The 23346-nt window shown below is 36.6% G+C and overlaps 1 protein-coding gene across 2 annotated transcripts in view; it reads right to left on the bottom strand.

The window, feature by feature from the left end:
* The window catches only part of LOC141404898 (uncharacterized), a 163307-nt gene that overhangs the window by 75271 nt on the left and 64690 nt on the right, over positions 1 to 23346 (bottom strand). For both annotated transcript variants that reach the window (XM_073988724.1, XM_073988725.1), the window contains exons 4-5: positions 20457 to 20529; positions 9414 to 10480 (exon numbers count right to left, since the gene is read on the bottom strand). In XM_073988724.1, the coding sequence (XP_073844825.1) occupies positions 9414 to 10480; positions 20457 to 20529 (1140 nt within the window). The remainder of the gene's footprint in view (positions 1 to 9413; positions 10481 to 20456; positions 20530 to 23346) is intronic.

The raw sequence follows: 23346 nt of genomic DNA, 5'->3' as shown, positions 1-23346 counted from the left end.
TAAATATCACCAAAAAATTGTGCCTTAAGAATTCTATAAACAAATGTCTCTTCCGACGACCTACTGACTTCCTTCGGCTGAATGCCTCTTAAATTGCCTTAATTTCAATTAAGCCCAAGGTCTACCTACCGTGTGTTGGAATTTTTTCTACACCAAGAAAATATGTCTGTCCATTGTTGAGTGAAATTAACTAAATTAACAACATCCATGATTACGTTATTTCTTTTTCTTTCTTCTGCTTCCTTCGCGGCAATTAGCTTTTCAATCTTGTCCCCCGCGGCTGAGTGGACCATAAATGATGACAATAACGTCGCTGTAAATTCTTCTTTACGCCACAATTGTTAAAAGGTACTGTTGAAGTTTATGCAAATAATTACTTAATCCCTTTAATGTTATTCTTTCACCTCTTAATGTTCTTTTAGCTGTACTTTTTGTTTATGTCCTTTGCTTTCGAATTGTAATCTTTGCCATTTATTTTGAGATTTCATTCATTCATTGCGTGTCATTGTTGATAATTGTCGTTTTATCCGCTTTTATCGGCATGCTAGGCTGGCAGCCAGGCAGTCTGCCCATCATTCGTCGTTGTCCATTACTCTCTCAACACTTCAAACTGAAATCCTTTTAGACATTTTTGTCCATTTGGTTTTTTTTCGGGCTCGAAATTTTTCCTTGCTCATGGGTTATGGACAGCAACAACTACTTTCATCGAACAACGTTGATGATGAAATAACATTCAATTTCAATTATGTCAAACATGAAACTCAGGTTAAACTCCTGCAATTTTTGGACAATTGATGTCCCACACATTCCCTCTCACGTTGTTTCTTTCACTCTTGCTGCAAGCACCAAGCTATACGTAATACGTACAATAAAGCAAAGTAAAATGACAGAGGGGATATGTATGTCAACAACATGGCTGTTTTTGTAATCCTCAAAGGATATGACATTTACTTTTACGACAATGAATTGCTTTAATTCCCTGTGTGTGTGTTTTTGGTAAGTATGTATGATCATGCTGAGGTGTACATGCTGTGCAGAGGTATTTTTACAACATTCAATACTGAATTCTACCAAACATGACCAGTTTTTCGTGTTCTTTCTCAATGCTTTTTGCAAAAAAAGAAAAAACAACTTTGGAAATTATATATGTGAAATAAGGAAAATCTTGATAATGGGAGGAACTCTAAAGATGTGAAAAAAAAACAAAGTATACAACAGGCGTTTAATTTTGGTTGAATATACCTCAATAATATTAAAATCTACAAAAATTCGCTACTTTGGTTCAGATAGCCCCTCAAAAACATTATTTAAAAAACCCACGCCTTTGGCTTAGATAGCCCCTCAAAAACATTATTTAAAAAATCCACGCCTTTGGCTTATATAGCCCCTCAAAAACATTATTTAAAAAACCCACGCCTTTGGCTTAGATAGCCCCTCAAAAACATTATTTAAAAAATCCACGTCTTTGGCTTATATAGCCCCTCAAAAACATTATTTAAAAAACCCACGCCTTTGGCTTATATAGCCCCTCAAAAACATTATTTAAAAAACCCACGCCTTTGGCTTAGATAGCCCCTCAAAAACATTATTTAAAAAATCCACGTCTTTGGCTTATATAGCCCCTCAAAAACATTATTTAAAAAACCCACGCCTTTGGCTTATATAGCCCCTCAAAAACATTATTTAAAAAATCCACGCCTTTGGCTTATATAGCCCCTCAAAAACATTACTAAAAAATCCACGCCTTTGGCTTAGATAGCCCCTCAAAAACATTACTTAAAAAATCCACGCCTTTGGCTTAGATAGCCCCTCAAAAACATTACTTAAAAAATCCACGCCTTTGGCTTAGATAGCCCCTCAAAAACATTACTTAAAAAATCCACGCCTTAGATAGCCCCTCAAAAACATTACTTAAAAAATCCACGCCTTAGATAGCCCCTCAAAAACATTACTTAAAAAATCCACGCCTTTGGCTTAGATAGCCCTCAAAAACATTACTTAAAAAATCCACGCCTTTGGCTTAGATAGCCCTCAAAAACATTACTTAAAAAATCCACGCCTTAGATAGCCCCTCAAAAACATTACTTAAAAAATCCACGCCTTTGGCTTAGATAGCCCTCAAAAACATTACTTAAAATATGCACCTCTTTGTCTTAGATACCCCCCAAAAACATTACTTAAAAAATCCACGCCTTGGCTTGGATAGCCCCTCAAACACATTACTTAAAAAATCCACGCCTCTGGCTTAGATAGCCCCTCAAAAACATTACTTAAAAAATCCACGCCTTTTTATCAGAAAGCCTTACAAAAACATTACTTAAAAAATCCACGCCTTTTTATCAGAAAGCCTTACAAAAACATTACTTAAAAAATCCACGCCTTTTTATCAGAAAGCCTTACAAAAACATTACTTAAAAAATCCACACCTTTTTATCAGAAAGCCTTACAAAAACATTACTTAAAAAATCCACGCCTTTTTATCAGAAAGCCTTACAAAAATATTACTTAAAAAATCCACGCCTTTTTATCAGAAAGCCTTACAAAAACATTACTTAAAAAATCCACGCCTTTTTATCAGAAAGCCTTACAAAAACATTACTTAAAAAATCCACGCCTTTTTATCAGAAAGCCTTACAAAAACATTACTTAAAAAATCCACGCCTTTTTATCAGAAAGCCTTAGAAAAACATTACTTAAATTAAAAAATCCATGCCTTTTTATCAGAAAGCCTTAGAAAAACATTACTTAAATTAAAAAATCCACGCCTTTTTATCAGAAAGCCTTACAAAAACATTACTTAAAAAATCCACGTCTTTTTATCAGAAAGCCTTACAAAAACATTACTTAAAAAATCCACGCCTTTTTATCAGAAAGCCTTAGAAAAACATTACTTAAAAAATCCACGCCTTTTTATCAGAAAGCCTTAGAAAAACATTACTTAAAAAATCCACGCCTTTTTATCAGAAAGCCTTACAAAAACATTATTTAAATTAAAAAATCCACGCCTTTTTATCAGAAAGCCTTACAAAAACATTACTTAAAAAATCCACGTCTTTTTATCAGAAAGCCTTACAAAAACATTACTTAAAAAATCCACGTCTTTTTATCAGAAAGCCTTACAAAAACATTACTTAAAAAATCCACGCCTTTTTATCAGAAAGCCTTACAAAAACATTACTTAAAAAATCCACGCCTTTTTATCAGAAAGCCTTACAAAAACATTACTTAAAAAATCCACGCCTTTTTATCAGAAAGCCTTACAAAAACATTACTTAAAAAATCCACGCCTTTTTATCAGAAAGCCTTAGAAAAACATTACTTAAATTAAAAAATCCATGCCTTTTTATCAGAAAGCCTTAGAAAAACATTACTTAAATTAAAAAATCCACGCCTTTTTATCAGAAAGCCTTACAAAAACATTACTTAAAAAATCCACGTCTTTTTATCAGAAAGCCTTACAAAAACATTACTTAAAAAATCCACGCCTTTTTATCAGAAAGCCTTAGAAAAACATTACTTAAAAAATCCACGCCTTTTTATCAGAAAGCCTTAGAAAAACATTACTTAAAAAATCCACGCCTTTTTATCAGAAAGCCTTACAAAAACATTACTTAAATTAAAAAATCCACGCCTTTTTATCAGAAAGCCTTACAAAAACATTACTTAAAAAATCCACGTCTTTTTATCAGAAAGCCTTACAAAAACATTACTTAAAAAATCCACGTCTTTTTATCAGAAAGCCTTACAAAAACATTACTTAAAAAATCCACGCCTTTTTATCAGAAAGCCTTACAAAAACATTACTTAAAAAATCCACGCCTTTTTATCAGAAAGCCTTACAAAAACATTACTTAAAAAATCCACGCCTTTTTATCAGAAAGCCTTACAAAAACATTACTTAAAAAATCCACGCCTTTTTATCAGAAAGCCTTAGAAAAACATTACTTAAATTAAAAAATCCATGCCTTTTTATCAGAAAGCCTTAGAAAAACATTACTTAAATTAAAAAATCCACGCCTTTTTATCAGAAAGCCTTACAAAAACATTACTTAAAAAATCCACGTCTTTTTATCAGAAAGCCTTACAAAAACATTACTTAAAAAATCCACGCCTTTTTATCAGAAAGCCTTAGAAAAACATTACTTAAAAAATCCACGCCTTTTTATCAGAAAGCCTTAGAAAAACATTACTTAAAAAATCCACGCCTTTTTATCAGAAAGCCTTACAAAAACATTACTTAAATTAAAAAATCCACGCCTTTTTATCAGAAAGCCTTACAAAAACATTACTTAAAAAATCCACGTCTTTTTATCAGAAAGCCTTACAAAAACATTACTTAAAAAATCCACGTCTTTTTATCAGAAAGCCTTACAAAAACATTACTTAAAAAATCCACGCCTTTTTATCAGAAAGCCTTACAAAAACATTACTTAAAAAATCCACGCGTTTTTATCAGAAAGCCTTACAAAAACATTACTTAAAAAATCCACGCCTTTTTATCAGAAAGCCTTACAAAAATATTACTTAAAAAATCCACGCCTTTTTATCAGAAAGCCTTACAAAAACATTACTTAAAAAATCCACGCCTTTTTATCAGAAAGCCTTACAAAAGCATTACTTAAATTAAAAAATCCACCCCTTTTTATCAGAAAGCCTTACAAAAACATTACTTAAATTAAAAAATCCACGCCTTTTTATCAGAAAGCCTTACAAAAACATTACTTAAATTAAAAAATCCACGCCTTTTTATCAGAAAGCCTTACAAAAACATTACTTAAATTAAAAAATCCACGCCTTTTTATCAGAAAGCCTTACAAAAACATTACTTAAATTAAAAAATCCACGCCTTTTTATCAGAAAGCCTTACAAAAACATTACTTAAAAAATCCACGTCTTTTTATCAGAAAGCCTTACAAAAACATTACTTAAAAAATCCACGTCTTTTTATCAGAAAGCCTTACAAAAACATTACTTAAAAAATCCACGCCTTTTTATCAGAAAGCCTTACAAAAACATTACTTAAAAAATCCACGCGTTTTTATCAGAAAGCCTTACAAAAACATTACTTAAAAAATCCACGCCTTTTTATCAGAAAGCCTTACAAAAATATTACTTAAAAAATCCACGCCTTTTTATCAGAAAGCCTTACAAAAACATTACTTAAAAAATCCACGCCTTTTTATCAGAAAGCCTTACAAAAACATTACTTAAATTAAAAAATCCACGCCTTTTTATCAGAAAGCCTTACAAAAACATTACTTAAATTAAAAAATCCACGCCTTTTTATCAGAAAGCCTTACAAAAACATTACTTAAATTAAAAAATCCACGCCTTTTTATCAGAAAGCCTTACAAAAACATTACTTAAATTAAAAAATCCACCCCTTTTTATCAGAAAGCCTTACAAAAACATTACTTAAATTAAAAAATCCACGCCTTTTTATCAGAAAGCCTTACAAAAACATTACTTAAATTAAAAAATCCACGCCTTTTTATCAGAAAGCCTTACAAAAACATTACTTAAATTAAAAAATCCACCCCTTTTTATCAGAAAGCCTTACAAAAACATTACTTAAATTAAAAAATCCACGCCTTTTTATCAGAAAGCCTTACAAAAACATTACTTAAAAAATCCACGCCTTTTTATCAGAAAGCCTTACAAAAACATTACTTAAAAAATCCACGCCTTTTTATCAGAAAGCCTTACAAAAACATTACTTAAATTAAAAAATCCACGCCTTTTTATCAGAAAGCCTTACAAAAACATTACTTAAAAAATCCACGCCTTTTTATCAGAAAGCCTTACAAAAACATTACTTAAATTAAAAAATCCACGCCTTTTTATCAGAAAGCCTTACAAAAACATTACTTAAATTAAAAAATCCACCCCTTTTTATCAGAAAGCCTTACAAAAACATTACTTAAATTAAAAAATCCACGCCTTTTTATCAGAAAGCCTTACAAAAACATTACTTAAAAAATCCACGCCTTTTTATCAGAAAGCCTTACAAAAACATTACTTAAAAAATCCACGCCTTTTTATCAGAAAGCCTTACAAAAACATTACTTAAAAAATCCACGCCTTTTTATCAGAAAGCCTTACAAAAACATTACTTAAATTAAAAAATCCACGCCTTTTTATCAGAAAGCCTTACAAAAACATTACTTAAATTAAAAAATCCACGCCTTTTTATCAGAAAGCCTTACAAAAACATTACTTAAATTAAAAAATCCACCCCTTTTTATCAGAAAGCCTTACAAAAACATTACTTAAAAAATCCACGCCTTTTTATCAGAAAGCCTTACAAAAATATTACTTAAAAAATCCACGCCTTTTTATCAGAAAGCCTTACAAAAACATTACTTAAAAAATCCACGCCTTTTTATCAGAAAGCCTTACAAAAACATTACTTAAATTAAAAAATCCACGCCTTTTTATCAGAAAGCCTTACAAAAACATTACTTAAATTAAAAAATCCACGCCTTTTTATCAGAAAGCCTTACAAAAACATTACTTAAAAAATCCACGCCTTTTTATCAGAAAGCCTTACAAAAACATTACTTAAATTAAAAAATCCACGCCTTTTTATCAGAAAGCCTTACAAAAACATTACTTAAATTAAAAAATCCACGCCTTTTTATCAGAAAGCCTTACAAAAACATTACTTAAATTAAAAAATCCACGCCTTTTTATCAGAAAGCCTTACAAAAACATTACTTAAATTAAAAAATCCACCCCTTTTTATCAGAAAGCCTTACAAAAACATTACTTAAATTAAAAAATCCACGCCTTTTTATCAGAAAGCCTTACAAAAACATTACTTAAAAAATCCACGCCGTTTTTATCAGAAAGCCTTACAAAAACATTACTTAAAAAATCCACGCCATTGGCTTAGATAGCTCCTCAAAAACATTACTTAAAAAATCCACGCCTTTGGCTTAGATAGCCCCTCAAAAACATTACTTAAAAAATCCACGCCTTTGGCTTAGATAGCCCCTCAAAAACATTACTTAAAAAATCCTCGCCTTTGGCTTAGATAGCTCCTCAAAAACATTACTTAAAAAATCCACGCCATTGGCTTAGATAGCTCCTCAAAAACATTACTTAAAAAATCCACGCCTTTGGCATAGATAGCTCCTCAAAAACATTACTTAAAAATTCCACGCCTTTGGCTTAGATAGCCCCTCAAAAACATTACTTAAAAAATCCACGCTTTTTATCAGAAAGCCTTACAAAAACATTACTTAAAAAATCCACGCTTTTTATCAGAAAGCCTTACAAAAACATTACTTAAAAAATCCACGCCTTTTTATCAGAAAGCCTTACAAAAAGATTACTTAAAAAATCCACGCCTTTTTATCAGAAAGCCTTACAAAAACATTACTTAAAAAATCCACGCCTTTTTATCAGAAAGCCTTACAAAAACATTACTTAAAAATTCCACGCCTTTGGCTTAGATAGACCCTCAAACACATTACTTAAAAAATCCACGCCTTTGGCTTAGATAGCCCCCAAAAACATTACTTAAAAATCCACGCCTTTGGCTTAGATAGCCGCACAAAAACATTACTTAAAATCTGCACGTCTCTGGGTCAGATAGCCCCACAAAAAGCCCCACGTCTTTGGCTTAGATAGCCTCTCAAAAACATTACTTAAAAAATCCACTTCTGCGGTTCATATCCTGCATCCACGCCTATTGGAACATCGGATGAAAGTGAGGTTTTCATAGCATTTTATACCCTCCACCATAATATGGAGGTTATAAATAAATGTGTCATTCCGCTCGTAAAACATCGAGGTATTCGTTGGAGACCCTATAAAGTATATATATATTCTTGATCAGGGTAAAATTCTAAGTCGATATAACCATGTCGTCTGTCCGTCCGTCCGTTTGTTGAAATCAAGATACAGCTCGCAATTTTTAAGATAGAGCATTGCAATTTGGTATAGAAGTTTCTATCACTCCTAGGATGTTTGGTATTGCAAATGGGACCGATATGTCCTCGTTTTGAAATTGCCCTCACAAACCGGTACCTCCCGATTTTCGGTATTTTGAAGGTTTTAGCCTCATTACCTAACCGAAATGGCTGAAATTTGATACTTAGTCTTCGTTGGGGGTGCACAACTTTTCCCCAGATTTTTGTCGGTATAGGTCCACGCCATTATATAGCCCCCATAGGACGGTACCTCCAGGTTGTCGGTACTTTTAAGCTTTTAGCTTCATTGTCACACCGAAATGACTGAAATTTGGTACTAAGTCTTCGATGGGGGTATAAAGCTTTCCCTCAGAATTTTGTCAGTATAGGTCTACGCCCTCATGTAGCCCACATAGAGCGGTAACTCTCGATTTTCGGTATTTTTAAGGTTGTGGCCTGAATATTCCTCCGAAACGGCTAACATTTGGTATTTAGTGTTCGCTGTGGGTACAAAACTTTCCCCCAGAATTTTGTCGGTATAGGTCTACGCCTTCATATAGCCCCCATAGAACGGTACCTCCCGATTTTCGGTATTTTGAAGGTTGTGACATAAATATTCCACCGTAATGGCTGAAATTTGGTACTTAGTCTTTGTTGTTGGGATAAAACTTTCCCGCAGAAATTTGTCGGTACAGGTTAAAGTCTTCATATAGCCCCCATAGAACGGTACCTCTGGATTTTCGGTATTTTGGAGGTTGTGGCCTCAATATTCTTCCGAAGTGGCTGAAATTTGGTACTTAGTCTTTGTTGTTGGGATAAAACTTTCCCCCAGAAATTTGTCAGTGTAGGTCCACGCCTTCATATAGCCCCCATAGAACGGTACCTCCCGATTTTCGTAATTCTAAAGGTTGTGACGTCAATATCCCACCGAAATTATTGAATTTTGTTAATTATTAGCATAGGCCCACGTCTTCTTTTATCCCCTATAGAAGCATACCTTTTGATTTTTGCTATTTTTTTAGGTTTTAGCCACATTATCTTACCGAAATATCGGAAAATTGGTAATTAGTCTTCTTTGAGTCTAAAAACTTTCCGCAGAAATTTGTCGGTATAGATCGACGAAATTTGCTGAAATTTGGTAATTAGTCTTCTTCTTAAACTAAAGAAAACTAATTGTTCAATTTTAATTCAACACAACTCGTGGTGGAGGATATAACAAATTCGGCCCGGCCGAACTTAACGCCGTTCTTACTTGTTTTTGTGTGAACATGCAATCTCCAGCGGTGTTACCCCTATTGAAATATTTTGTTTATGTGACACTGAACATTATACATCTCTCCTCCAGTGTGACACAGCTGCAGATTATGTCACAATTTTGTTTATATTAACATGACGACCACTACTACATTTTATCCCCTCCCTCCCTCCACAAATTTCAATTTCAAATCGTTAAAACAGTTTTAAATGAAAATCTTTGGACGCTGTTCATTTACATACCTTAAGCGGTCGTGTTGTTATGTTCGTTGAACCCGCCGATGTGGCGGATAATGTTGACAAACGATATGGCAATGTTGTTGTGTGCGGTGGTGTTCCTTCTGCTCCACTATCCACTGGTGGCGCTGTGTCAATAGACGATAATTTGGGCTTTTTTGTCGGAGGTTCGGGCAAAATGTCACTATCCGTTTGTAAATCCACATTGTAAATGTTGTCATTTCCGTTTGCCAAGAATTTTGCAGATGATGGCATTTGCCGTTGTTGTTGGTTTAAGTCACCACCACCACCACGAACATTATTCCGGCCAAAGGCAGACGACTCCGCCAGTTGTGAGGTGGTGGCAACAGCTGGCAATGTCCCAGACATGTCCAAATTAAAATCTTGACCAACACCACCACCGTATTCATGATGACGACCATTAGTCGAATGTTGACGATGTTTCAGCTCCTTTTCATGCTGATGCTTTAGATGCTGTTCACGGTGTTGATGTTGGTGATGTTGATGTTCTTCCGTTTTGTAATCATAGTAGAGGACAGAGGGAAGATTTTCGGGAAAATTAAGAATTTTACTTGAGCCCGCACCAGATGTATGATGTTCCGGATGATGATAATGGTGATCGTTGTTGTTGTTGGTTTTATGTTGTTGCTGTTGTGTCTGCTGTTGCTGCTGTTGTTGTTTCTTTAGTTTTTCCTTTTTAATTTTCATTTGTTTTTCCTTAAGCTCTAAAACTTCCTTATGTTGTTGCTGCTCCTCATGATTTTTCTTTTTGGTCATTTGTTGTTTATTGTTGTGATGGCCTTTGTAGGGGGTTTTACCATATCTATATCTACTGGCATCGTATTCATCCCCATCTTCTTCTAGATTATTGGAATCATCAACATCTTCACCCTCATCATCATCATTATCTTGGCCATATTTATAGGCTTTGTTAAATTTAGGCTTCTTTACTGGCCTTAGGGTTGTTCTAATGGTAGATTGCTCATTTGCTTGTATCCTCATTGTCGATGATTCTCCATATGATGTGGAATAGTCATCATATCGTGGTGTTTGACTCTTTTGCACCTTTTTGTCTGTAACAAAAAGGAAAAAATGGAAATGTATAGATAAAAAAATTAAACGAATGCCAATCATAATGTTTTGAGGATTGTAAACATCATAAACCATGTTGTAACATTATATTGTTGTTAACTTGTCGAAGGTTATGACCTACAAGGTGTATTACATTTGTTTCATTGAGAAAGTACAAATTGAAAACACAACAAGCTTGAAGGAAATTATGTATATGAAGGATTATTTGCATTGGTTCAAGGACAATTGGAGCTAAAAAGTGGATTTAAATAATATTTCAGGAAGGTTGATTACAGCAAAGTAACTAGAACACTCAAGAAAGGTCCTAACAAATCATTCGCTGAGATACAAGTAGAACTGTTTAATCCTAACCAGGACACTTTTACTATGAAAAAGTAAAAAGCCAATAAGTTCGGGCGGGCCGAACTTTTTATATTCTTAACAAAAATGGAATAATTAGTTTCCTTTCCTGTTCCCAATCTTAGGTGCAAAACTGTTTCGACACGGATACCCCAAATGCCTAATTATCTAATCAAGTGGTACCTTTATATCGGGTCTATATCAAAGTGTGGACCTATCTTTAAAATTTTTGGAGGAAATGTTTTGTAACTGGAAGGAACCTCAACTGTCAAATTATAGCTAGTTCGGTTAAACAAGCCCTCAAATACCGAATATCGGGAGGTACAGTTATATGGGGCTATATCAAAACAAGAACCTATGATAGCGATTTTTCCTGGAGAAGTTTCGTGACCTCAAAAATCTCAAATGTTAAATTACATCTAGTTCGGTTAACAAGTTGTAGCTTCAATGCTCAAAAAATGGAAAATCGGAAGGTACCGTTATATGAGGGCTATAGCAAAACATGGACTTATGTTGACGATTTTTAATGAAAAAGTTTCTTGGCCGCTGAGAAACTCAAATGCCCAATTATAGCTAGTTCGGTTAAAAATTGTAGATTAATCCTCAAAAACCGAAAGCCGGGGGGTACCGTTATATGAGGGCTATATTAAAACATGAACCTATGATAATATTTTTTCGTGGAGAAATTTCGTGACCACAGAGAACACTCTCGTGCAATAATATATTATTGTGGATGTGATTACAACAGACGGACATGGATGTGTCGACTCAGAATTTTATCCTGACCAAGAATATATATACTAATTATACCCTCCACCATAGTATGGAGGGTATATTAAGTTTGTCATTCTGTTTGTAACACATCGAACTAATCATTTGCGACCCTATAAAGTATATATATTCTTGATCAGGATAAAATTCTAAGACGATCTAGCCATGTCCGTCTGTCAGTCTGTTGTAATCACTCTAGCGTCAGCAATAATTGAGATAGAGTGCTGAAATTTTGCACGCAATTTTGACCATAGGCAGGTCAAGTTCGAAGGTGGGTTATGTCGGTCCACTCTTTGGTATAGCCCCCATATAACGGTACCTCCGGATTTGAGGTATTTTGACGTTCTTCGCCACATTTGCAGACCGAATTAGCTATAATTTGGCACTATTGATCAACAAACTTATATCCCAAAGGATATGGGCATAGGTCCATGTTTTGGTATAGTCCCCATATAACGGTACCTCCCCATTTTCGGTATTTTGAGAATTTTAGCCACAATTTTTAATCGAACTATCTGCAATTTGACATTTGAGGTTCTCAGTGGTCATGAAACATCTCCACGAAACATCGTCAACATAGGTCCATGTTTTGGTATAGCCCCCATATATCGGTACCTCCCGATTTTCGGTATTTTGAGAATTTTAGCTACAATTTTTAACCGAACTAGCTGTAATTTGCCATTTGAGGTTCTCAGTGGTCATGAAATATCTTCACCAAGCATCGTCAACATAGGTCCATGTTTTGGTATAGCCCCCATATAACGGTACCTCCCGATTTTCGGTATTTTGAGAATTTTAGCCACAATTTGTAACCGAACTATCTGCAATTTGACGTTTGAGGTTCTCAGTGTTCATGAAACATCTCCACCAAACATCGCCAACATAGGTCCATGTTTTGGTATAGCCCCCATATAACGGTACCTCCCGATTTTCGGTATTTTGAGCATATTAGTTACAGTTTTTAACCGAAATAGCTGTAATTTGCCATTTGAGGTTCTCAGTGGTCATGAAATATCTTCACCAAGCATCGTCAACATAGGTCCATGTTTTGGTATAGCCCCCATATAACGGTACCTCCCGATTTTCGGTATTTTGAGAATTTTAGCCACAATTTGTAACCGAACTATCTGCAATTTGACGTTTGAGGTTCTCAGTGGTCATCAAACATCTCCACCAAACATCGTCCACATAGGTCCATCTTTTGGTATAGCCCCCATATATCGGTACCTCCCGATTTTCGGTATTTTGAGAATTTTAGCTACAATTTTTAACCGAACTTGCTGTAATTTGCCATTTGAGGTTCTCAGTGGTCATGAAATATCTTCACCAAGCATCGTCAACATAGGTCCATGTTTTGGTATAGCCCCCATATAACGGTACCTCCCGATTTTCGGTATTTTGAGAATTTTAGCCACAATTTGTAACCGAACTATCTGCAATTTGACGTTTGAGGTTCTCAGTGGTCATGAAACATCTCCACCAAACATCGCCAACATAGGTCCATGTTTTGGTATAGCCCCCATATAACGGTACCTCCCGATTTTCGGTATTTTGAGCATATTAGTTACAGTTTTTAACCGAAATAGCTGTAATTTGCCATTTGAGGTTCTCAGTGGTCATGAAATATCTTCACCAAGCATCGTCAACATAGGTCCATGTTTTGGTATAGCCCCCATATAACGGTACCTCCCGATTTTCGGTATTTTGAGAATTTTAGCCACAATTTGTAACCGAACTATCTGCAATTTGACGTTTGAGGTTCTCAGTGGTCATGAAACATCTCCACCAAACATCGTCAACATAGGTCCATGTTTTGGTATAGCCCCCATATATCGGTACCTCCCAATTTTCGGTATTTTGAGAATTTTAGCTACAGTTTTTAACCGAAATAGCTGCAATTTTTCTCGATTTTCGGGAAATTTCAGTGGTCACGAAATTTCTTCACTGAAATTCGTCAACATGGGTCCATTTTTGAGGGTCTACATTGTTTTGATGAAACTACCCTCAATTTGACTCTTGAAGTTCCCTGCAGCTATAAAACTTTTCCGCCAAAAAATTTAAAGATAGGTTGACTCTTTGATATAGCCCCATAGGTGGTACCTTTCACCTAGCTGAACACATTTTTTTAGATTAGATTAGATAACACTGTAAAACAAAATGGAGATGAAAGTCTGGGGCACGGAAAATTCCTCTTGGGGAAGAAAGGCCGCCGTGAGTCGAACTTCCGCGTTATGGCGTGATGAAATTTTTGTTAGAGACCCTCTACAAAAACAACAAACAAAGATATAATGCTAATTCATGATGGCTTACAGGGTCTCTTGCAAAAACTTCATCACGCCATAACGCGGAAGTTCGACTCACGGCGCATCTGTCCTTCGGGGTTTTTAATATACACACACCAAGGGCTTTCATCTCCAAAAGGAATTATCTCTGCCCCAACATTTGTGTTCACAGTGTAATTTAAGCAATAGTGGCAGGCACTAGGAGTCCATCCATTGTCGAAAAGTTGTTCGACCTAAAATTGTGAGACTATTTTATGGTGGAGGGTATAAAAAGTTCGGACCGGCCGAACTTAACGACTTTTTACTTGTTTTTACTTCAATTATTACAGGACTTATCTTGTTCTTTCTTTTATCGCAAGTGAATACTGACTTTTCCTCCCGGTGTGTCACCTGGGAAGCCACCATGTGTCGCACGTTCATCCATAAGAACGCTAAAAACTTACGTTGGGCTAGTAACCCACCCCTCCAAAAAACATCGTACTATCAACAAACAAAGAAGAATCTGCACCTGGAATATTCTGACTCTTTATAAAGAAGGTGCAGTTCACGCATTGGCAGATGTACCTAAAAAGTACAAGCCGGAAATACGATGGACTGGGAAAGGTGCCACAACAAAACCTAAAAGTAACGCACTGTATCATAGTTGTCATGACATAAATCATAGGTTTGCTGGCGGATTTGTAGTTTGTCGTAGGTTAAACATCTGGTCTCCAGTTTCACCTGGTAGAATGAAAGACTTGCTACAATTCAGATGGATACAAGCTAAATTTTTTAACATAAATTTTATTTGCGCTCATGCTCCCACCGAAGACAAGGGCGAACAGACCAAAGATATATTTTACGAGCGCTTATAAGAAACATATGACTCTTGTCCTGCTCCTTGCATTAAAATTATTCTAAGCAATTTGAATGCCAAAATTGGAAAGGAGTCGGGAAATTTAGTCTCTGTAGTGAATCGTCTGACAATAGAATGAGGCTGATGGACTTCGGAGCGCAAAAAACATGGTTGTTGGCGGTACCAGATTTAAGGATCTGGGCATTCATAAGGGCATATGGCTTTCACCAAATCTAAAAACAAGGCATCAATTTGATCAAGTTGTGATTGATGGACGACATTCATCGAACATGTTGCATGTAAGATCGTTCCGAGGAGCAAACATCAACTCGGATCACCATCTTGTTGTAGCAAAGCTACGTATTCGTAAAGAACAACAGACACAACACGGAAATAGAACACGGGTAAGCTACAACCACAACACATAGCCACTGCGTTCTCCACTCAACTGGGCCAATTGCTTAATCAATGCACTCCTCGTTCTGATAACATATCAGCACAGTGGCAAAGATTTTCCCACTTTGTACAAACAGCCACATAATCCATCCTCAACCAAGGAAGCCATGGTATGACCAGATGTGTCATGCTGCATCTTTTTTGCAATTAAATTGCACTGGACTCCGAGGCAAAGTTGAGGAAATAGTAGATTTTATGGATTTAAACCAAGCGAAGAAAAACTGAGTTGTTTAACGCAAACATTCCGTCGATAAATAGCTTTACTCCAGGTTATAGACCCAACATTAGCCCGCTTTTGAAAGGCCATAATCGACTGGTAGTGGAGGACTGTAATGCTCGTCATGAGTTCTTGCATTCGGTCCACAGAAATAACCAGAGGGATATAGTGCTGGCTGAGAAGATTAATAGCTCTACATTTTGCACGGTCAATGAGGATGCCCCTAACACAATTAGTGGAGAGTGTCACAGTTCGCCAGCGGCCCGTCATTTCACTTGAGTCAGACCATTTCCCCATAATTGTTTCCACATACAGATAGAGCGCAATAATTTCATAAAACATAGTTTGTTGGACATGTTGTAGTAATAGGGCGAAGGGAAGAATGCCACGCGAGGAATATGCAAATATCCACCACTAAATCTACGGTCACTTTGTTCACCATATGCACTGCAGAGGTGAGCACTGAGTTGAATGTCATGGTCGATGGTAGCAGAATTCCGACCATTAACTACTCCAAGTTTCGAGATTATATTCATGTGGTCTGTGCGTGCCACAGCTATCTGCGAGAAACCTTGTTGTCCACATATAATGCAATAGGCTGGTCAGTGGTAAGCTATGCGGCGCCAGTGTGGTCCGCAAATATAAATGCAACGCGATATTCAAACCTGTCAGAATAACACCCTGAGAACTGCAGCAGCGTGCCTCCTCACTTCTTTAGAGCACCGACCATCTACATAAGGAGACCTTCGTGTGGTATAGCAACAAATTGGTATGCTAGTCACCATATGGTGGAGAGCCATCCTAATCACCATACCGTGCATTTGATCCCCCATGCATGTCAGGAGGGATCTTCATGATAAAAAAAGATAAAACCTAAATCAGCAAGCCTATCAAGCAAGTTAGAATTGCATTCACTTATGTAGATGCAGTCGCAGATTCCATAAACAACTATCGTGAGAATGCGGTACTCTGAGAACATTGCCGCGAGTAGTTTTGGCTCATCTACGCTCGGAATGGATCAGCCGTATATTTCATATAGGGCAAGAATTGATGACATCGTGCAAAACATCCACTCAGCATGCGCTGCAACCTACTCAGCTAACTCCAGTAGCTTCGAAGTAGCCACATTCCTAGAACTCAGCATGCGCTGCAACCTACTCAGCTAACTCCAGTAGCTTCGAAGTAGTCACATTCCTAGAACTTGAGATAGACCCAGCACCAGATTAAGCAGAAGAAGCCCGTCACTGTGGTAAACCTCAAGAGGAGTGAGAAGGCACCCATAATTCTAGTTCGAGTTATCGTCAAATTCACTGGAGTAAATACACTTAATATAGAGTAGGTCTCTTCTATGACTAATTTTTGATGCCATGTTTGGTATTGAAAATGGGGTATATCGGTCCATGTCTTAATATATTTTCGGTATATCAAAGGATTTACCCTCATTATCACACCGAAATGGTAATGGTTTTCTTTGGTGTTTACAACTTTTCCCAGAAATTTGTCAGAGCAGGTTCATATTTTGGTATAGCCCCCATATAGCGGTACCTCCCGATTTTCGGTATTTTGGGGGGTTTGGCTACATTTGTTATCGAACTACCTGTAATTTAACAGTTAAGGTAGCCAGTGGTCACAAAATATCTCCAACAAAAATCGTCAACATAGGTCCACGTTTCGGTATAGCCCCCACTGTACCTCTCGAGTTTCGGTATTTCGATGATTTTAGCTAAATTTTTTGACCGAACTACCTGTAATTTAACATTTGAGGCTCGCAAAGCTCACAAAATATCTCCACCAAAAACTTTTAACATAGGTCAATGTTTTGGTGTACCTCCCATATAACGGTGTCTCCTGATTTTCGGAATTTTGAGGACTTAAGTTACCTTTTTAGACAGAAGTACCTGCAATTTGACGTTTGAGACTCCCACTTGTCACAAAGCTGTTCTCCCATAAATTGTCAACATAGGTCCATGTTTTGGTATAACCCCCATATAACGGTACCTCCCGATTATCGGCATTTGGAGGATTTTAGCTATATTTTTCGACCAAACTACCTGAAATTTGACATTTGAGATTACCAGCGGTCGCAAAACATCTCCACCAAAAATTGTCAACCTAAGTCCACGTTTCGGTATAGCCTCCATAAACCGGTACCTCCCGATTTTCGGTATTTTGAGGGTTTTAGCAACAATTTTTGAACAAAACACCTGAAATTTGGCATTTGAGGTTCTTAGTGGTCACGAAACTTCTTCAGTAAAAATCGTCAACATAGTTTTATGTTTTTGTATAGTGCCCATATAACGGTATATCCTGTTTTTCGTTATTTTAAGGATTTTAGCTACATTGTCAAGGACTTTACTTACAAAAAATTGTCAAGATAAGTCCACCCTTTGATATATGCTCCATATAACGGTACCTCCCGATTTTCGGCATTTTGAGGATTTTAGCTAAAATTTTCCCAACTAGCTGTAATTTCACATTTGAGGTTCTTAGTGGTCACAACACTTCTCCAAAAAAATTGGCAACATAGGTCCATGTTTTTGTATAGCACCCATATAACGGTACTTCCCGATTTTCGGTAGTTTGAGGGTCTTGTCTACATTGTTTGACGGAACTTCCCGTAATTGGACATTTGAAGCTCCCTGCAGTCATACAACTTTTCCACCAAAAATTGTCAAGATAGGTCCACACTTTGATATAGCCTCCATATAACGGTACCTTCCTATTTTCGGTATTTTGAGGATTTTAGCTAGAGTGTTTAACCGAGCTGTAATTTGACATTTAAGGTTCTCAGTGGTCAGGAAATTTCTCCACCAAAAATTGTCAAAATAGATCCGTGTTTTGGTATAGCCCCCACATGACGGTACCTCCAGATTTTCGGTATTTTAAGGATGTTAGCCACCAACATTTTTAACTTAACTAACTGTAATTTGACATTTGAGGTTATCAGTGGTCACAAAACTTCTTCACTACAAATCTTCAACACAGGTCCATGTTTTGGTATAGCCCCCGTATAACGGTACCTCTCGATTTTCGGTATTTTGAGGGTCTTAGCTTCATTGTTTGACGGAACTACCTGTAATTTGAGGGTCCCTGCAGTTACACAACCTTTCCTTCAAAAATTGTCAAGATACACGGGTCCACACTTTGATATAGCCCCATATTAAGGAACTACCTGATTGATTACATTTTTGGATTAGATTAGATCATTTAGGCATTTTGGGGTAGCCGATGTCGAAAAATGTTTCCACCAAAAATTGTGGACAGAAAAGTAAACTCACTTGACATTTTTTTGGAAAGTTTGACAGTTTTTAGCCTAAGCGTACTCAGGTCAGTTTGACATATGACCATGTGTTGGGTTGTTTACAGTGACTTGATTGAGACACCTCCAAAACATGGTTTTTGAAAGCTTTTACAATACCTTCTGGCGACGAAAATCGTGGACCACGCCTTTTTTCTTGATTTGCTGGAATCAATTGAAGTCATTGGATCCCCAGTCGGGGCAGTACGGCGAATGACCCATCAATTACACGTTTTGTCCGGTCAAACAGGCCCTGGTTTGAATCGATGTGTGGGAGCTCGCATTGTCATGATGCAGAACAATTCGTCTTCTCTTGTTCGTTTTTCGAATTTCTCAGGACTCTTCAGGCAAACTAATTGTAGTGTAATGCTCAGAATTAACCGTCCTTTATTTCTAAGCCGTAGAGTCGCCACACGGTCAGTATTGCCGAAGAGACAGGCGAAGGTCTATTTCCATGAACAACTCTGGTTGGATTTGGCTCGCTATCGGAGACCCAAACGGTCGATTCCTGTTTTGTTTCGGGCTTCTAAGCATATATCCAAGATTCGTCATCTGTGATGATCTTATAAATGTCGTTTGAAGCACCGCGATTATTTTAATGCACAATTTCTTTGCACTAATCGACGTGATCCTTTTTTTGAGCGATTTACCAGCTTTGCAGAATCTAGCGAGACAAATCCATTTTTGCGGCCAGGTGTTCATGCAATATCGAATGTTAGTTGGTGGAATAAATACCCAAGGATGTCTCTATCTGGCGGTATTCAACATGGCGATCTTGGATTATCCTTTCACGCACGGCTTGATTTGTTTTCTGGCACAACGGCCGTTTTTGGAAGACCTTCGTTTGTCCGCCACGATTGAATTCATTGAACCAGTTTTTCGTAGTCCTATCTACATACAAAGATTTAGTTTGATCGATGCACTCTTGCCGTGGTTATCCACATCGAAAGTTGTGAAAATTGTTCGGACGAAAATGTTTACAAGTAAATTTCATTTTTTTCGCAAAGTAATTTTTTTAAGTCACTGTAAAGAACCCAACACATGGTTATATGCCAAACTGACCTAAGTACGCTTAGGATAAAAACTGTCAAACTTTACAAAAAAATGTCAAATGACACCTGGGGACACTGCGAGTTGCCTAGGCCAGAAGGTTTTTAGTGCCCTCGTATTCAATTTTAGTTATAAATATTTCATAGCGGAGGATATAAAAAGTTCGGCCCGGGCGAACTTATCAACTTTTTACTTGTTTTCTAAAGCTGTTACAAATTTAAAAAGTTGTACACACATAACCCAAATAGAATTGTCGAACTAAACCTTTTCTAAAAGAAAGTGTTATTCTTCAGTTAGCATATTCTACATCTATTAGGAATAAGCCTGACGCGAAGGCAGGGTTTAATACTATTGGTGGAGGGTATAAATTGTTAGGCCCGGCCGAAGTGAACGCCATTCTTACCTGTTAATTTGTACGTTCTCTATTTTATTCCCATATTAAGAATTATAAAGACCAACTGTCGCGAACATTCTTCCCTTACCACCAAAGTTCTTGACTTAAGCAAAAATATTTTGTGTGGGTTTTTCATTACGAATTTATATTTCCTAATTTAAGCAACTGATTATCATTAAATATTTACTTCATATAAAATGTATTTAATATGACTTCTTGAAGTTTACACACCACACACTCTCAGTTAACAACAAACCAACCAAACAGCCAATACTTAACTAGAGAAACCAGAAGCAAAAATGTAAAACAACTTACCGCATTTTTCCCACCAACAAAATATTTCACCATCCATACACAAACAGACCTCACAGCTATCCAGTCGTGGTACCTGAAAAAAATATTCAAAAACATCATCATCATCATCGTTATGATCATCATCATCGTCGTAAGAAATATTCACTGACAGAAACTCAAAGGCATACAGATAACATAAACATTTTTTCCGAAAAGTTTAATAAAGTGTTGGTATACTGGCAACGTCACAGTCTTCGAGATGAATATTCATTTGAGAGTGAAAAATATAATTAAAGAGAACATAAAACAATAACTTATAATCATGAAAAAGGTAATGGTTACAAAGAAGATATTCTGTTTTCTTTGTAAAACAAGAGGGACAAGGAACACTTGGGCACTTCAAACCAAAAGTGGTCCCATATAAATTCTACTTAATAATATTTAAGGGTAATCAATTGCCATTTCGTTGTATTTTCAAAATTAATTGAAATGTTGAAACGTACAAAACCACAATATTCAATTTATTTAAATTTTGGTTACTCTCTGTAATTTGGTTTGTTTGTTCAGTTAGTCAGTTTTATTTAAAGGTAAATAAAAATCAAAATAATTTTCAAGGTTATTTGTGGAGAGTTGTTGGTTGGGGAAGAAGATGAAAGAAAACATTAAATCGTACAGGCATTACAAAGTTTAGGATATATCTTTGTTTCTCTTTTTTCGCAAGTAAGCACATCGAAACTTGTGGTGTCAACTGGGGTTGTCTGTTTGACATCAATTATAGGTAGTGGTTTAAATAAGAAACAACCCGAGTTCGTTCTTCTCCACGAGTGCAGTCAGTCTCTACATTTAGGTCAATAATATTGGACCTTAATTTTTACGACCAGTTGGAGCGGCATGTCTAATGACACCATTTTACATGACTAAAAATACTAAGGAGATCTAAGCTGTCCCAATACCTGAAAATACATTTTGTATACCCTCAGCATTTATGCTAACGAGGGTATATACACTTTCATACGGACAAAATGTGATTCATCGAAATAATGGTTTAGTGGTAATGTCCGTCCGTCTGTCTGACTGGCTGGTGTGCACGATAACTCTCGAACGGATGAACCGATTTGGTCTACAATTTGGTCTTCGTAATATTTTGCCCAAACTTAGTTTGAGTTCGAAGTTGGGCCATATCGGCTCCCTTGAAGGGAGTAACCGATTTGCTCCATACTTTCCACATCGTAAAATTTCTACCAGAATTAGATTAGGTTCGAGTATGACTTTATCGGTCCACTCCTTCGGGTACCTACACAAACTTTCGGAAAAGTTCTGTTTAGGACCTGCTCTCGAATCTCTTTGATTGTTGTTGTAGCAACATGTATTCACTGCCCTTCATACGACGGTATACATTTCATCAGAGGCAAGTCCATACTTCCTGAGAAAATAGCCTGAAAGTTGCAAAAAAACCTATGACACCGTGTGTAGTGGTTGGAGCGCTAAGATAACTCTCGAACGCATGAACCGATTTGGTCCACAATTTGGCTTTCGTAATATCTTGTCCAAGCTTAGTTTAAATTCGAAGATGGGACATATCGGTCCACTACTTCATGGCACCTCCCACACAAAAGTTCAAAAATGTTCGGAAAAATTGTGCGCATGATAAGTCTTGAAGGGATTAAACGATATGCTCCATACTTTGCACATCGTAAAATTTCTACCAGACTTAGATGAGGTTCGATTATGGACTCTACGGTCCACTTCTTCGGGTAACTCCCACACAAAATTTCGGATAAGTTCACTTTTTTCAGGGACAAGTCCATACTTCATGAGAAACATCAGGTCAGCATTTGCGTCTAATTGCAGTTTAGGATCTGTACGTTGTGGTCCTGTTTACAGCGATATTATGTTTTCCGTGGACAAGTCCATGCTTCCTGGCATACTGGTCCAAACTGAAATGACTAGTGGGCTCGATATCTATCGAAAAGAGTTGTCTCCCAAAATAAGATCCCCTTCCATAATGGACTCGTCAGTCCATTACTTTAAGTACCTCCTTCGCAATTTCGGCCGGGCCGAAATTTTTCTAACCTCCAACAAAAATTATTTTTAATTAAAATGGGATAACTCTGCTCAACAAAATTGAAAAAGTTGAATGTTTCAACTGAATTTTTTTTTTCGTTTCTAACTGAAATCGGCGAGCTATATTCAAATCCGTTTTTTCCGGTTTTTCTCCATCAGCTCTTGTTCTTGAGATAAAGCTCAAATTCGTTTTTTTCGAGTTTTACCCAGGATTTCGTTATTTTCGGATACAAACAAATATTTTTTGTGGATTTTTCGACACTGATATATCAAAGTTGTATGCTCGATAGAAAAAGGTTTTTGAAATAATTATGGTGAAGTGTTGGTTTTGTTTTTTAACTGCAGGAAACATCAAATAAACTAAGGTAGCTCTGTCAAACAATTACAGCTAGTTCAGTTAAAAATTGTAGCTAAACCCTGGTGGATACCAAGCAACGGTCCTGACCGGTTTTAATATGGCAAAGCCCAGGATTTATCTTGGTCCCTCTTTCATGCCAAGTGGACACTGACCTCCCCGTGGTGTTACCTGGGGAACTGCTTTTAACACCCGTTAAAGGCAGTGAGCTAACATGTGCCGCTCGTTCACCCATAAGAACGTTAAAAACTTGGGTTTGGGCGTCGGGTTAGTAACCCTCCCCTAGAAAAAACATTCTACTATGAAAAAACGAAAGAAAAGAAAAACAAACCCCTCTAAAGTTGACGAATCCCGCAAACGTTTTAAGGACCATGATCTGCGAATCTGCACCTGGAATGTTCGCACTCTTTATAGAGAAGGTGCAGTCTTCGCATTGGCAGACGTACTTGAAAAGTACAGGACCGATATTACTGCCCACCCCAGTGAATGAAA

The sequence above is a fragment of the Musca autumnalis genome, unplaced genomic scaffold, assembly GCF_047663935.1.
Source record: "Musca autumnalis isolate F117 unplaced genomic scaffold, ASM4766393v1 scaffold_5, whole genome shotgun sequence".
Classification (NCBI taxonomy): Eukaryota; Metazoa; Arthropoda; class Insecta; order Diptera; family Muscidae; genus Musca; species Musca autumnalis.
Note: the sequence above shows the minus strand (reverse complement) of the source record. Positions and strands in the feature narration are given on the sequence as shown.